The sequence below is a fragment of the Corvus kubaryi genome, unplaced genomic scaffold, assembly GCF_017639235.1.
Source record: "Corvus kubaryi isolate FWS band 111438036 unplaced genomic scaffold, C.kubaryi_AGA036_p1.0 37334, whole genome shotgun sequence".
NCBI lineage: Eukaryota > Metazoa > Chordata > Aves > Passeriformes > Corvidae > Corvus > Corvus kubaryi.
Window position 1 is genome coordinate 20,738,378 of NW_024581108.1, and position 16,688 is coordinate 20,755,065.

The 16,688-nt window shown below is 43.0% G+C and overlaps 3 protein-coding genes across 6 annotated transcripts; 1 reads left to right on the forward strand and 2 right to left on the reverse strand.

The window, feature by feature from the left end:
* The first annotated feature begins 106 nt into the window (after positions 1 to 106).
* On the forward strand, positions 107 to 6,786 carry CPT2 (carnitine palmitoyltransferase 2). The gene is made up of 5 exons (XM_042030721.1): positions 107 to 247; positions 1,044 to 1,124; positions 1,233 to 1,339; positions 2,927 to 4,231; positions 5,109 to 6,786. Exons 1-5 carry the CDS (start codon positions 126 to 128, stop codon positions 5,438 to 5,440), a joined length of 1,947 nt encoding a protein of 648 aa, XP_041886655.1. The 5' UTR covers positions 107 to 125; the 3' UTR covers positions 5,441 to 6,786.
* Positions 6,787 to 7,558: 772 nt separating this feature from the next.
* On the reverse strand, positions 7,559 to 13,513 carry CZIB (CXXC motif containing zinc binding protein). Of its 4 annotated transcripts, XM_042030722.1 has the most exons (8): positions 13,403 to 13,513; positions 13,233 to 13,316; positions 13,092 to 13,148; positions 12,256 to 12,337; positions 11,768 to 11,799; positions 11,261 to 11,338; positions 8,433 to 8,498; positions 7,559 to 7,695 (listed from the first exon to the last, which is right to left on the reverse strand). In XM_042030722.1, the coding sequence occupies exons 1-8, from the start codon at positions 13,406 to 13,408 to the stop codon at positions 7,618 to 7,620; spliced, it is 483 nt and encodes a 160-aa protein (XP_041886656.1). In that variant the 5' UTR covers positions 13,409 to 13,513; the 3' UTR covers positions 7,559 to 7,617. The 4 variants fall into 4 exon arrangements, with proteins under 4 accessions (XP_041886656.1, XP_041886657.1, XP_041886658.1 ...); XM_042030723.1 differs by lacking the exon at positions 13,092 to 13,148; XM_042030724.1 differs by lacking the exon at positions 8,433 to 8,498.
* Positions 13,514 to 14,181: 668 nt separating this feature from the next.
* MAGOH (mago homolog, exon junction complex subunit) lies at positions 14,182 to 16,107 on the reverse strand. Its single transcript, XM_042030726.1, has 5 exons — positions 15,956 to 16,107; positions 15,791 to 15,849; positions 15,460 to 15,570; positions 15,071 to 15,153; positions 14,182 to 14,461 (listed from the first exon to the last, which is right to left on the reverse strand). Exons 1-5 carry the CDS (start codon positions 16,041 to 16,043, stop codon positions 14,362 to 14,364), a joined length of 441 nt encoding a protein of 146 aa, XP_041886660.1. The 5' UTR covers positions 16,044 to 16,107; the 3' UTR covers positions 14,182 to 14,361.
* Positions 16,108 to 16,688: the final 581 nt, after the last annotated feature.

Here is a 16,688-nt window from a genome sequence, read left to right on the forward strand (position 1 = left end):
GATTTTTGGAACGGAATAATAGAAACCGCTCGGCTTTTCCCGTTCGTTCCCGGGGCAGCGGTGGCTGTGGCCCGGCCCCCCGGGCGGCGGGCGGGGCCGGGCGCGGCGCGGGCCTGACGCGCATCATGGCGGCGCGGCAGCTGCTGCGGGCGGCCCCGGGGCGGCGCGGCTACAGCGGCGCGGGCGCCGCCGAGTTCCTGCACCGCAGCATCGTGCCCACCATGCACTACCAGAAGAGCCTGCCCAGGTACGGCGGAGCCCGCCGCTCCGGGGGGCGCGGGAAAGGGGCGGCGGCGGCGGCCCGGGGTGTCCGCTGTGAGGAGAGGGCAGTGGGAATGTCCGCCCGGGGCGCCGCGGTGCGCGGCTCTCTCTGTGCGCGCTTCCCGCTGTCTGCAGAGGAACGGGCTCGGCTTTCACAGTGTAGATATGGTTACAAGCCTGCAACTGAAACATCCCCCTGGCGGGCAAAATAACCTCCTGGATGTAACAGGATTGTGCTATACAAAGCAAAACTTAGGCTCAGAGGAAGTTGACAAAGATACCGAATAAGAAATTTGTGAGAAAGAGATGTGCAGCACGCAGCTGTGAGGGGGAGGCCGAACGGGGCCGGCAACCGAACTATTCCTTCTATAGAACTGCCTCTCCTAGCAGCGGTTTATGGCACTCTGTTCCCTGTAAGGGATTAGCTCCCATCACTGCCATACCTTTGTAACAAGACTGTCAAGTTGGTTTTCTGCCTTTCTTCCCAAGAACATTATGGTGTGCTGACTGATGCCCATCTAGTCCTTCGCTTCTGTTATTCCACAAGAAACTTCTGAGGCATTTGGATAATATGTATACAGAAGCATTATCCAAATACATATATATAGTGTAATAGTATATATAGTATGGTATCGTGTGTGTATATATATCTATATGTATAGTATATATAATAGTATAAGGAAGGATGTGAAAGAAAGGAGGCAAAGAGAGATGACTGTGTAAGAAACACAGGCTTCAGTCATGCCCTTGCTCATCAAGTGAACATCTCTGTGTTCCTTCAGACTGCCAGTTCCCAAGCTAGAAGATACAATTACGAGATACCTGAATGCCCAGAAACCTCTTTTAAATGATGACCAGTTCAGGTATGGACAAACACATATTGCAGTGTCATGTTCTGCTTCAAAGCCAAATGTTACACATAACAAGGGTGACTTGTGACAGCGTTTTGACTCTTTTCTTGATTGATGTAGGAAAACTGAGGAACTCGCTCATGCCTTTGAAAAGGGAATTGGAAGAGAGCTGCATGAACAACTGGTTGCTCAAGACAACCAGAACAAACATACAAGTTACATCACAGGTATGGTGGCCTGCTGGGTGTAGGATGAGTCTGTAAATCATCATGCTTCATAACAGCTCATAATGCCATAAATACACTAGGCTGAAGCTTTAAGAAATCCAGAAACTTGAAATAACCTGCTGTGAGCACTCTCTTTGGGTATATTTGAGCAATTTCAGAGGCTGGTGGAAAGAAGAATGCTCATTATCTAACTTCATCTATTCTACCAGAATTCTGGGTAGATAGATACTGGAACAATAGTATTTTTTCATGAGTTTATAGGGTTTAGGTTAAAGAGGAGCTTATCTAGCATTTCACTTAAGGAAACTAAAGCAATAATTTCCAAATAATTCCATGTTATTTAGCAAGAAAACTAAACTCTGAGGGAGGGGAGGGGTCACAGAGTGTAAGTAAGTTTGGGAGGCAGAAGTGGTCATTACTTGGGACCTAAAAGCCCTTAAAAGTACAAAACTATATTCTTTTAGAGAGCCAAAGAAAAGGAGTGACAGAAATAGGAAAATGAGAATAAATAGAAACAAATCAGGAGAGGGAGACCATGCATGTAGCCTTTTGATTATTCTGCTTTATTATTGCTTCCATGTACAAGTGTCTGCTCATGAAAGTATTAGACAGCAGCAGAGGTGGAAATAGTCAAATACCTATGGAAGTAGAAGATTCCCTGTTGCCTAGTGAATGCACTTCTATGCTTGCTGTCTGTTGAGACTGCCTGTTAGAGTGTTAGCTACCACTCATTCTGTAGAGAATACCACATTATTTCACAAAAACTGCTGTTTGGTTTGTTATATTTTACTTTCCATTTGCTTTGAACAACATCTTGGGTTTTTAGTGGTGGCTTTATGTTGTTCATCAATGCTAATCAGTATGCTGCTTTTTGTCCATGAATGGTGGGGTGTCTGTATTGCTTTTTGTTTAGTTATTTTTCTTTAGGCCTCACAAAAGACCTGTTCCACTTGAAATTGGTTTCTGAAAGTATGTAGAGTTGCCTCCACCCTGGACTTTCAGGTCTGGGGTTAAAAGGCTACGTGATGATGACTGATGTGGTTTTGAAGCTGTAGATGAGTGTTACTTACTCACCTGTGAGAATCCGTAATTAAAATTGTAACTTAGTTCCTGGACCTACACGTTGCCCTTCTTACTGTCCAGGTAGAAGGTTTAACCTCAGTGAGATGCACTCAGTGACAGAGAATTGCAGAAATTAATCGTTCAAGAGTAGGTAAAGGCATGAACCACTCCAAACGTGAGGTGTGCACCAAAATATAAAGCTGGGGAGCTGCACTGTATGTCCTGGGAGTTAAGGTTTATCATTGAGCCATATAGAAAACAGGGAGGTGGGCCGTTGTTGCTAATGACATGGACACCCATGATATGGAATATTCCAAACCCAGTATTTTTATGATTAGCCAGCAGTATCCTTCTTCATAATGGGGGTTGGGAGAAGCCTTGGGTGAATTACTGCATATGTTTGTCTTATTAAAAGGCACTTTGGTGTGTGTTCATTCATGATCACTGTTGGATTACACGACCCTCTGGTCTGACTCAGGAAGCTGCTTTTATATTCTGACTTCTTTCTCAACTCTCAATTTTCAGGTCCCTGGTTTGACATGTATCTAAAAGCACGTGAGCCTGTTGTTTTGAATTTTAATGCATTTATGTCTTTTAATCCTGATCCGAAACCGGAATACAACGATCAGCTCATACGAGCTACGAACATGACTGTTTCTGCCATACGTTTTATGAAGACCTTCAGGGCTGGTTACCTTGAACCAGAGGTTTTTCACCTCAATCCAGAAAAAAGTGACACTGAGATCTTTAAAAAAATTATCCGGTTTGTGCCTTCTTCAATTTCTTGGTTTGGTGCCTACATGGTCAATGCTTACCCTCTAGATATGTCCCAGTACTTCAGGCTTTTCAATTCTACACGGCTTCCTAAGCTCAACAAAGATGAGCTTTATACAGATGAAAAGGCAAAACATTTGCTAGTGTTGAGAAATGGAAATTTTTACGTGTTTGATGTTATTGATAGAGATGGAAACATGCTGAAACCTTCAGAAATACAAGCACACTTGAAATACATCCTTAGTGACAACAGTCCGGCCCCGGCCTTCCCTCTTGGCTACCTCTCCAGTGAAAACCGAGATACATGGGCATTGCTGAGGAAGAATCTACTGGAAAACGGCAATGAAGAAGCTCTTCAAAAAGTAGACTCTGCCATGTTTTGTTTAAGTTTAGATGATTTTCCTGTTAAAGACTTTGTGCACGTGTCCCACACTATGTTGCATGGAGATGCTGCAAACCGCTGGTATGACAAATCCTTTAATCTTATCATAACTAAGGATGGCACTGCAGGAATTAATTTTGAACATTCCTGGGGAGATGGTGTGGCTGTGCTCAGGTTCCAGAATGAGGTTTTTAAAGATAGCACCACCACACCAGCCATCAGCCCCCAGTCCCAGCCTGCTTCAGTTGACTCTTCTAGAGCAGTGCAGAAACTTGACTTTAAGCTGAATGATGCCTTAAAAGCAGGGATTACCAAAGCCAAACAGAAGTTTGATGCCACTGTAGAATCACTTTCTCTTAACCTAATTCAGTTCCAAGAAGGGGGCAAGGAGCTTCTAAAGCAGAAGAAGGTGAGCCCAGATGCTGTGGCTCAGCTGGCCTTCCAGATGGCTTTCCTTCGCCAGTACGACCAGACCGTTGCTACGTACGAGTCTTGCAGCACTGCAGCTTTCAAACACGGCCGTACAGAAACCATACGTCCTGCCACTGTCCATACAAAGAAATGCTCAGAGGCCTTTGTCAAGGAACTCTCCAAACACAGCACAGAAGAGCTGCAGAAGTTGATAGTGGAGTGCTCCAAGTACCATGGCCGTTTGACAAAAGAGGCTGCTATGGGTAAGTAGCGATTCATCAAACACTCCTGCCTTTGCACTAAAATGTCTGTTAAGGTTGCTGTAAATATTTGCAACTAAATAATTTAATGTTGATGGAGGTCTAATGTAAACTTGACAAAAACAATAGCAGAAGGCTGCAGTTTAAAGTGCATTCTCTAATACTCATTCCTTGATGGAGAGGAATGCCTCTATGCTTCCCACAGCACCTTTCATGTGTTGAGAATTTTTTATACTTTAGTTTTTGTCCTTAGAGCAGTTGCACTGTTTGAGGATTTCATATACTTAGTGCATCTTGAACTCCTCAGGGCAACCAAGAACTTTGGCTTTAAGTCTGAGGAGGTACTGTCTTATCTCTGCAGGGAATAAAGGCTTTAACAAGTTCCAAATCAAACTCATTTTTTGGCTGTTCTACTCCTGGCATCTTTCTAAATGCTTTCTTTTGAACTGTCCTTCCCAGAAGCATTAAAATGGACAGCAGTAAAATTGACTGTTGAATATTATCCCATAGAGTCTAAAATTTGCCTCCTTTTGTTGGTGCAAGATGCTCTTCCTCTTTAGATTCATAAATTTTAGGAAAACCTTTTTCTGCATTAAATAACTTGGCTATGTTCAGATAAATAGTTAATCAAAGAATATAATGTATTATTAAAACTGTCTGTTAACACTGCACCTTTGTGTACTCTCCTGATCCTGGGTGAGGCTTGTAGTAAAACAAGCAGGCCCTGTTTCCCTAGGATATGGGCATGAAAAGTCTGAAAAATATTTCCTACCAGTACAAAAATAAACCCCAGTTCTACAGACCTCTTTTGTGACCGAGGTGAGTTTACTTCCCACAGAAGTCAGCCATCTCTCTCATACCTGTTGTTTTATTTCTCCAGGCCAGGGGTTTGACCGGCATCTCTTCAGCCTGCGCTATTTAGCCTTATCCAAGGGGCTGCCACTGCCGGATTTCTATCAAGACCAAGCCTACGCTCGCCTTAATCACAACATCATTTCTACCAGCACCTTGGTGAGCCCAGCTGTGCAGTTAGGAGGGTTTGGCCCCGTGGTGGCTGATGGCTTTGGAGTAGGGTATCAGGTACATGACGACTGGATAGGTTGTAATGTTTCCTCTTACCCAGCTAGGAATGGTAAAGAATTCCTTCAGTGTATACACAAGTCACTAGAAGATATCTTTAATGTTTTAAAGGGGAAGAAAATTGGTAGTTAGACATAAAGACATTGGAACACTTCACAGTTGCAGAATAAAATGCAGATTATGTCTAATTGACATACTAATCAGTGTTCAGCATGGCTGAAACTGCCCAGCTTAATTGACTTCATGTATCTTCATTGAACTTGAATACTGTTAGATTCACTAGGAAATTTCTATCTATTTTAAAGAAATCAGTTACAGACCTTGAATGTATTTCAGGAAATACAAACATTCACTATGTCAAATTAAGTAACAGATCCATGTGTTCTTGAAACACATAATCTAAAATAAAAAGCATTTTTACTGAGTTAATGAACTTGGAACACCTGTGTTCCATGAGCGTTCAGGCAGACTACAGTACTGTGATGCCACTCTTGAACTGTTTGGTATAAAAAAAATACATGCAATAATTTTAAACATGGAAGAGTGGTTCCATTTGCACTCTTGCAGTAAGCTTTCTTACTAAGTCGTCACACTTATCTCTTTAAACTTGAATTTTTATCAGAACTGATTGTGCCTCAACTGCTTGTAGCCTTTCCACTATAACAGCTTTTAGAGACACAAAAAACGAAGTGGGAGGCTTTAAGTAACCTGCAATCACCAACTGGGTTGTTAAATTGACTGGAAAAGACTGTATTTTAATAAAGCTATCTACTAATAACCATAAAGTTCTTTTATTGCCATATCTAAATCATACAGCATGGGTAGACCCTCTATCAATAGATCATTTTTCTTACCAAGGTTGGAAAGAAAACTGTTGCAAGTATTCTGTGCTCTGTCTGGTATGTAGAACTTGAATTCCTGCCTTTTAAAGCCTCTTGATTTCCACTCTTTTTCTTCTGGGAGGACGAGTCTTTCTGTGGAGCTGAATTGCACAGTGGTGTTTGCTTCTGTGATCTGTGTACAAGTAATGCAGCTGATGTCCCACTGGCTTGGACAACCAAATACATCAGCACAACAGAAAAGTCTGAGCACATTGGTTGGATGGGACAGATCAGGTTCAGAGGCTCAGAAACCTACTTCCCTTTGCTCTTCCTTTGGGTATCTCAGCTTCCAGGTTCTCCCAGGGTCTTTTTAATTTAGCATAGTAAGTGTAAGCAATACCCTATCCTGGAAGTATGAAATAAGCTAGCAGGGGAGAGGCATGCTTTTCATATGTAAGCCTGAAGGCTTTGCTCCTGTAATGTGTTGTTTTAGTTTTCAGCTGAAAAGCTGTATTTTAAAACTTACTTTAAAACGTAGCATAATTGTTCTTGCTCATTTAAACAAAGAAAGGAAGGTGATAATTTGGGAAGATGCAGGAAATAATACAACAGGAAACAATAATCACACCAAAAGTCAATAAAATTCACTAAAGATTATATGATTGGGTTTTTTTCCTTTTTGTTTTTTTTTGGTGGGGTTTTTTGTTGTGTTTTTTCTTGTTTTTAAACATGAGAACAGCTGGCAAGATTGTGAGTGCACTCATCAAGGAGTACAAAGTCTGTCTTTAACTAAAAATGAGGTTTACTTAATGACATTCTTTGAAAGATAACTTGCTTTTCAGAGGATTGTAACTGTGTAAATGTCAACAGCAGTCAAGCTTAGTAAGAGTTCTCAGTAAGCTCATCTCAGTCTTTACCTGAAGTGACAGAAAGCTGCTAAAGGTGTACCTGTTCCCTTGAACAGTTAACACAGTGCCTTTACTAATGCTTGTAGCCATTTCCTCATGATAGGAGTGGTGAGTGGGAAGACTTTATTTGCTGTGTTTGAGAATCAAATGGGGCTACTTCCTGGTAACAGACTATTAAAACCTTTAAGGCTGTAAGTTGTCTAAGTAGTTACTGTATCCATTAGCTAAGTTACAGTCCACCACAACCATATATATTCCAAAACCCCACAGCATTAAGGAAATGGCACAGTTCAGTCATTATGTTCTATTTTCAGTTTGTACTGTGGCCATCTGCAAGTGCTCCAAGGAAAATATTTTATTAGGGCATGCAGGGGACAGAAAGTACAACTCAGTGATGTCGGTCAAAGGTTGAACTTGATCTTGGAGATCTTTTCCAACCCTAATGATTCTGTGATTCTGAGAACTTAGGTTGCCATTTCTGAAGTGCAGCCATGTAAAAAAGTAACTCCAAAGAAACTGTGTATCTGATGCTTTACAGCTCCATCAGTAAGCATGTCATAATTTATTACGGGTATGAAATTCAGCATTTTACAAATTTATGGGTAACTTCATAGATTCCAACAGATTCCTTTGTTTTTTCATCATAGTCGTTCCAATCCTGTAGGAAATAAGATTTCACAGTGTTAGTCACAGAGCACACAGACTAGAATTCAAACTGGAACTAAATGTTACTCAAAATTTGAGTCTTAGATATCTGTAGAAAGTTAAATTTTAACAGGTGAGAGTAGCAAGAGCACTAACCTGAAATTAAATGAGCTTCAGTCTCAGTGTTTATATATGTATATTTTGGGGTTTATTTTCTTATGTAGTCCCCAGCCTGTAGTGGACAGCAGCCACGGCAGGTGAAAGGATTATCTATCATTTACAATACCCTAGTCAGGTGGGTAAGCAGACAAGCAGATCTCTGCCAAGTAGGATACCAGGGAACAGATTTGACCTTGAGATTCCTGCTCACAGCCAAGGTGCCATTATCCTGAGCTTTAAAGGACAGTGTCTATATTACTTTTTAATCTCTGTGCACAGGACAATGGGCAGGGATCTTCCTAGAAAAATCAACTCACCACTTTAATAACCCCAGCCATTTAGTATTCCAGGTTCTTGCTCTCTGGAATTCTTGAGTGACTTAAACCTTTGTCAGCTCCTAAGTTAACAAATACATATTTCTAAAATGACACTGTTAGTAATGCTGCTTGTTCATAGCAAGCTACAGGAAGTAGCTTGTTCAAGCATAGCTACAGGAAGAGCAAAAGCAGTCTAGGGTGTGTATTTTGGACCAGTGACGTGGGGAAAGCAAGCTAGCTAATTAGTTTTACTAGTGAAACTAAGACAACATACCTTTTCTAACAAGTTTATGTCATTGAAAGGTGTGCCAGATTCTGCACCTTCAGCAGCAAACCCTGCCTGCAAACACATTTGCAGAAAGTTTTTAAAATTATGTTGCACTGAGGAAATAATAAATATGATCATTGAAACATATGCAAAGAAAGTAGCTCAGCACAAAAATGTATTGTATTTCTTTTAAATTAGGTAGAAAGAATGGGCAAGCTCTTTCCTGGTTAGGGTCAGTAGAAGGTTGTGACCCTGCTTTTGAATTGGGAAAATTCAATCCAAGCAAGCAGAGTAAAATGAGGGAACACTGCTCCTCTATTTTTCTTAGCAAAAAAAGTATTTCCAACTATTCTAAGTAATGTTAAACCTTAGTTTCTAAGTTTATGTAGCAACATCCAATTACTACTAACAGCTTTGTGTTCAGGACCCATACAGGCATAATAGTTTCATAATACACTGCAAGGAAAGTAATAAGAGAATGTGGAGGAAAGTGTAAGTAGTTTTGGCTTGAATATTGTCAGAATCCAAGACACTCTAGAGAAGGAGCAGCTTGTATTGGATTTAGGTACACAAGTGACGAGCAAGCTTTATGTGTAAGGAGGATGAGCTGGCTGAGTGAGCTTAGTATCCCCAAACAAGCCTTTCACAGGGGAGAGTTCTTCACTGCCATCACTGTTGCTATTTCTAAAGAGTGCAGAAAGGACAGCCCTAGGAAGGTGTTCTGGTTTATCTTCTATAGGAACAGCTCTCTCAGTTCAGGGTTCACAGTTACCAAGCTGTACAGTAAGATTTACTAGTTTTAAAAGCACATTTAAAAATCCCAGCCTAGCATGGGATTCCTTCCCTAGCATGCAGGAAGGGAGCAGCATTACATTACTCTTTCTAACTAAAGAATTTTATTAACCAATGACTAAAAATCAAAGGTAGCTTCTTCCTAGTTTTCTGCAAGGGATCTACACTTCCATTTTTGATAAAGAAATCCCTACTAGTGCTAGTCAGACATTTAGCTGTAAGAATGTGCAAAGTAACATGACTTTAAAATATTTTGGGATTTGAATGGAAGTTAAATACTTGGGAGTTATACCACAGAGTGTGGCAGATCTAATAAATCTAACAACAGTAGAGGGATCTGCAGGACACAGTGGCCTTTCTGTAACTGTCAGAAGCCCACGTCAAGGGAACTGCTGGGCTGGAGAGGAAGATGAGCATCGTGGGTCAAAACTGCAGAGCTGAGTATAGAACAAACACCAGAAAAATGGAAGAAGCCCTGCTTTTGCCACCTGCAGCTATTCACCAGCCATGTGACTGCAATTACAAACTTCTGCACTAGGTCTAAAAAGAGGGTTTATATCAGAGAAACAAAGGATACTTTCTCCTCTTACGCACTCAAATGTTTGGTGGTGGTTGGGGTTTTTTTGATAACTACTGTAATTTAAATAAGACATGCAAACATTAAGCCACTTTAAATTGACTCTAGGTGTGGTTGTATTATGTCCACCAAAAAATACAGAGAAAATACAGTGATTCCATGGCCACATGCCATGTTTAGTGCTATCAAAAGTGAGATCTAAGGTCGTGCAAAAGCCAGGCTGGCTTGGATCGTGCCAACTACAAAGCAGTTGACAAAATTTTGTGGACCTGCGGAAGTCACTTAAACATCAGAAAATTTTCATTTACTGATTTAGGCATCCAAAAATTCACTGAAATACCTCTTCAGGGATTCAAGTACTCTCCAGTCAAGTGCACCAAACTCAGAACATTAAATTAAAACTTGTTACAGCTGTGAAGTCTTTGTTCTGTAGATAAAATTGACACTAGGATGCAGAGCTATAAACATCTCCTACATTTTGTAATCTTCCCATAGATTTTTCTTGAAGTGCAAGTTCCTAGGTCTGGTTGCAAAGCTTTCAAGCAGGAATAAACTAATAACCATTTTGGAATAATGGAATGACCATTCATCAAAAAGATGGACTTCACTTAAATAAATAAAGAACTCCCCCAGCACACTGCAGTGGGGATTCTATTTGTATCAAATTCGTTGTGGGGTTGACTTTTTTGGGCTGTTTTTTAGCACAGCATCACAGTCTGAGAGAAGGATAAGATAGGTTTATATTTGTCAGTCTATTTACACCTAATCCGACTGGAATAATAGGCTAAATATAGCAGGGAGTTAAGTGGCATAGAGCATGACCATGCACAAGAGATGAGTCACTGCAGACTGGCCCTGAAGAATCCTTAAACTCTGAACCTTGAGGTGTGCTTTGCACCAGCCTGTAACTGCCAGTGATCTTCAGGCTTTGTCTGGTTAAGATGCAAATGGAAAAATGCCGATGTTCATTTCCTGTGGCTCTGGTAATGTCAATCCCAAAGAAAATTAGATTGTTTTTTAGAGGACACACACTGAAGTGTGTTCATAACCTGAGCCTTTGATGTACTCTGTAATGTACCAAGGAGCAAAGTGGTACCATCTAATGCTGCTCTCCCACAATTCCCCTTTGGGAAAGACTCTTTTGCAATAATCTGAGCAGTGAAGACCTCTGAGATGAATTCAGATGAGCAGTGCTGAGTCACCTGTGAGGCAGTTTGAGTACAACTCCAAGGTGTGCTTAGTTTGGATTTTACTGGCACAGAGAATACCAGTTGTTCATGTTAGCTGACTGCAGCCTTTTGGTTTGGTTTGTTTTTTGATCAAATGAAGTAAATAAAGGAGCTGTGGAAGGATGGGAATCTGGGAAGGTCTATGATGTTCCAGAACCATTTCAAATAGTGTGTATTTTGTTACTCTAGAGGAAGTACTTCTAAAAAACAGAAACTAATCACAAATAAGAACTCACCTGTGGTTGAAAGTCAACTGGTTCCAGACCTCGGCATTCAAACTCCACAATTGTTTTGAACTTCTCGCTGTCTTCAGCCTGTAATTGAGTCAGAAAACCATTAGTTTCCATCTAATAGAGGCAGTGACAAGCATTAGTCTAGAAATGGATTGCTTGAAAGGCAGCAGTCATCTCTGATGCCCCAAGTGACAGCAAAATCCTATGGCTCATTTCATGAGTGGTCAATAACTAGAATTTCTTAATCTGCCATGAGGAAGCCTTCAAAAGGAAACCAAGAGGGGCATTATATAATCACCTCTAATTTGAATGATACAGTTCTGTGTTGTCTTATGAAACGTATCACATTATTCTACACTTGAGACTGTGCAGGAGTCTACAAGACAATTTCTGTCTGGGGACAGGACCAGCTTTTTGTGTTCTTGAAGGAGGATGATAGAGCAAAAACTCAAAATAGTGTTAATGGTTATTTATCTTTCACTTGTTACATAGAAGAGGAAACAAACTTACATTGTAAGGCTTGATTGTCTGACTTAAAATATCTAAAACAAAAAAAAAGTATACAAGTGAGTGGCACTGTGTTCAGTTGTATTCAGCACAAACCAAGCACCAGGATCTTCTTTCAAAGAAATTTCCTTATACAAAGCAAAAGAAACAAAGTCAGCAAGCATTTCCTGCAGCTGGACTTCAAAAGGTAGAATTCAATTTTTCTCCCTTCTCCTGAGAAGTTTACACTGCACCATTTTTCCCTACCACTGCCAAAAAGATTTGCACACTTTTGTAAAATAACAATACAGATGGGTTTTGCTCATGCAGAAGCCTGGACTCACCAGGAAGCTTTGCTGTCTCCATGAACGTGATGTCCAGAATGTGCGTGTTGGGAACTCAAGCACCAGCGTACAAGGGAAGAAATCCCTGGTGAAAGCTCTTTACAAATGGTGTCAAGCAAAAATGGGGACTAAAGGATAAACTGTAAAATGGAATGTCCAAGCACGTACCGATGGAGTTCTCCCTGGAGCACAGCTTGCACTTCTGCACCATAGTGGCGCTTCCTCGGCCGCCTTTCAGGGGAGCACTGTCCTAAAATCCATGACAAGAGAGACATTTTTAACCACTTCAGCTGAGCCACTGGAAACCTCTGCAAAGGTAAGGTGGTTTTTACAATGACCTTTAACTTTTTAAAAATACTGCAGCTGCAACAAGGCAGGTTTTTTTATAACTACAGAGATTAGTAATTCAACAAGCTGTGATTATCAAAGAATTATTCTGTTCTAAACTTTAAATAGGGAATAATGGATATTTATGTCTTATCCATATAGGCATGCTCTACTAATTCCTCAAAATACATTCTTAACCATTCTGCTGTATGCAACAAAAAGGGATGATTATTGCTAAGACCAGACAAGTATCCCTGACAAATTTTATCCCACTTTTTCAGCTTCCAAATGCTGATCTAGCAAGCTTAACTCATCTTGATTTACCTAACCTTCTCCAAAAGGATTCCATCAGCATCAGAGAATATGTTACAGCCACAACCTTATTCTGATACCACTTCAAAATTTCATTTTAAATTAAATTTTTACAGCAAGGTGTTTTTTAAAAGTAGATGTAAATACTTTGTTACCAACGGTCACCATTCAAATGGCATATTTCAATTAACAGTCTCCAAATATTTCCAAATATGGAACATGACAATTTTCTAAATGCATGTAGCTATTGAAAAACGATCTCATCAAGAGGGCAAGTTGTCACATCCCTGATGCGGATACGTGTGTAAGAGGCAAGTTTGTGTTCTCATTTTTGCTCAGAGGCAGGTTACAAGGGGCACACGCACCATCAGCCGCAGGTACTGCCACTTCTCCGAGACTTCACCGCAGTTCCCACATTTCAGCTGGAGAACACAAATCGGAAGGTTGAAAACTGTCAATAATCAGGGATATGCGCCGCTCCCGGCCCCGGCCCCGCGGCCCCGCACCTTGAGGTACCATCGGAAGTCCTGGCCCTCCGCCCGCAGCCGGGTGATGTTCTCCAGCGTGGCGCGGAGCTGCAGCCCGATCCTCTGCAAGGCAAGCGGCGTCAGCCCCGGCCGGCCCGGCTCCCCCCACCCCCATGGCCCGCGGGGCTCCGGCCAAGACTCCCACCTACCCCCATGGCCGTGTGGATCCCGTGGAATTCCCTCTTCTCCGGGCCGTGCCCTCAGCCAAGATGGCGGCCCCGCGCTCCCTGCCCGGCTGAGCCGGCGCGAAGCCGCGTCTGCCCTCAGCCAAGATGGCGGCCGCCAGCGCCCCGCCGCGCGGGAAAGGCAGAAGGTGCCTGTGGGGACGGGAGGGAAAGCGGGAGGCACTGGAGTTTTCAGTACTAAACGTCAATTAACCACTTTTTTTTTTAATCGCAGCGGCTTCTTAGACAACACAGACGGGTTAAGAGAAAGCAAAGGCGCGGTTTGGTAGCACTGGGACCACCCTCAGGGCCTGTGGGGGACCCCTTGGAAGTCTTTTAACTAATGCTGCACAACAGATCTGCTAGACTAGAACTAAACTAAATACATTTAGGTTGCTTTTCAGCTTCTCTGAAGCTGGGCGGGACGACCAGTGAAGATCCTGGATGGCTCCTGAGTGGCCTGTTGTTTGTCTCTGCTCTGGAGGCAAGCGGGTAAGCCCGGGCTGGGATGAAGGTGATGTGTGTCTGCTATAACCAGTTATCCTGTGCAGTCAGATGTTGTGCTTGTCTGGCCAACAGCACACCCAACTCAGGACAGTAACAGAAGTTTGTCTTGGCAGCTGGCAGAAGTTTCATTTCACAGAGCCAGGCTTCATTCCTTTTTCTGCTTGCATAGACAAGTACAGCGTGTGTCTGATACAAGAGAAGTGCCACACTCTGAAGGCACCATTATAAGTGTTAGAAATCTCACCACATCTTAGAAATTAAAAAACGCAAATCTCACCCTTTTATTGAGTCATTAACAGTCCGTAACAACAAAAACAACAATTAAAAAAAATAATCTAAAATACACAAAAATTTCAGAAACAGTAAGGAACTGGAACAGGATCCTCCCTTCCCACCCCCACTGCTGACACTGCAATACAAACTTCAGTTTGTCTGATTTATATTGGCTTAATCTTGAAGTGGAGTCCAATAAGACTGAAGACAAGACACTTAAGGTCCTGGACCAGGTAGTAAAACACTCTCAAGCCTTCTGGATCTCTGCAGTGCACAACAGAATGAAGAAAGGGAGGGGAAAAAAGTTTAAGACTGATGCTCTTAGAGAACAGGTTACAGAACTAATGTATTAAAAAACCCAAAAAAACCTATATGGGGACTTTTTAGATGTCATCTTAGATATTACAGATTTGTTTCATTCTACACTGATAGATTAAATATTCTGTACTCCAACTGTGAACATTTAAAGTCTTTACAAAATATGCATTTTTATCATGAAAGCAAGTATCAACAGCACTTAGGATTAAAAAAACACCAACAAAAACCATGGTAGTCAGTGTTTTCAGCTTACGTGAAATACAAGTATCTTGATTCTCCCAAAGAAATTGATACAAACAGGCCAATGGCAGCTTGGACTCTGTATGTGTGTAACAGGGTTCCTACAGCAAGGTCTCCTCTCAGTGAGGGAAAACACAGCCTGTAACGCCACAGTTACAGGCATTTGGCACATTGTGCTGCAACACAGAGCACTGGTGCCCCCAGGAGCTGATTCATGCTTTGAAACAATATAAAATACATGTACCCAATAATCAGGAAATCCTAATACAGACTGGTAAATAGAAACAAGGGCAGCATAAAAAGCAGAGTACATACTTGGACTGATTTACATCAATGAGGGAACCGATTTTTGACGTGGTAAAGGAGATGTGCTCATCACCAATTACTATCTCGAGCTCCTGAAAAATAAAAGGTTATAGGAACTCACTGCTTCATGGTACCAGTTACAGAAATACTTCAGTACTGTGATGGTTTTTATTTTCTATTACAAATTTCTGTAACAAAGATATTGAATGCAGCAGGTCTGTGGATCGTATTAGCTTCCACAACTACACTGCCACTGAGGGACTACTCAGGTTTTAAAGCAGTATTTGTTTCCCTTTTGGCTGGAAACAATACCGGCTTGAATGAAAAGTTTGGTTACGCTTCCAAGGAGCCAACACATGAAAATTAAAGAACAATTAGAAGAGACATTGTGCACCCACCTGTCGGCCCACTCTGTCAGGAGGAGGCCACAGAGCATCATCTTCTTTTGTGATTTCACTGTCGTCGATTATTCTCTTCAGCTCCTCCATCACACTCTTGTGCACGTAAGCCTGGACACTCAGAAAAAGAAATAAATCCAAGCCTGCCCACAACATCCCAGCAACGACGTGCAACCCCGAGCCCTGCCCAGCGGTCCCTTTCGCTCGCGGCCCCGCGCAGCGCTTTCCTTTCGCTCGCGGCCTTGCCCAGCGGTCCCTTCTGCTGGCACAAACGCCCTCAGCCGCGCTGTGCGCTCTTTTCCTGACTCGCAGCCCGCGGCGCTGCCCTCACCTCCTTTCGGATCATCACATCGTTCTTGTAGTTGCTGTTGTTGGCGTAGCGCAGCTTCCCTGTGGGGAAAGGCCCGGCATTAAACCACGCTGGGGCTATCCGCGGCCCGGCACCCCCCACTCCGGGAGGGCGGCCCACCTCCCCGGCCCCCTGCCCCGCTCTCACCGTCGGGCCGGAACTCGAACTCGAGGAACTCGTGTCCGAACTTCCCCTTGTGCCCCACGTAGTACCGCAGGTAAAAGTCACTCGCCATGGCCACGCCACACCCCGGCACACAAACGTCACCGCGCGGGCCTGGCGCGCGCCTTCCGGGCGCGCACGGAGCGGCGGCGCGCGCGGCCGCCCTCTGGCGGGCGGCGGTGGGAAAGGCCTGTCTGAGGGGGGAGCTCGGTCCCGCTCCCTCCCTCAGTGGGACCCCACCGGCACAGAGCCAACATCCAGCCAGGAAAGAGCCGCGGTCCAGCCGGGACAGAGCCGAAATCCATCCGTGACACGGTCTAAAGCCAACCGGGCCGATCCCATAGCGACATGAGACGGTGTCAGGTGAGGGATCGCCACACCTCCGCTGCCCCAGGGCAGAATCTCGAGCCCTCGGCGGACCAGTTATTCCCTTGTTACTAATAATAGCCTTCTTGTGATATTAGACTACTGATGAAAGAGGGATGAAGAGTTGGTGGCCATTTGTTTTGCGTCCTGATGGTTGCATTCAGTGTTACTGCAAGTGGCCCACACAAGGATTGAACCCACGACCTTATTATTATCAGCCTTACACTCTACCAGCTAAACTAATCCCAGAAGCATTTTTATTTCCCCACTGTGCAGTTATGCTTTTAAGCAGAATGAGAAGAACTGCAGGTTTCTGTCTTCTGAAGCAGTTTGGTGCCTCACTGGGACTGGT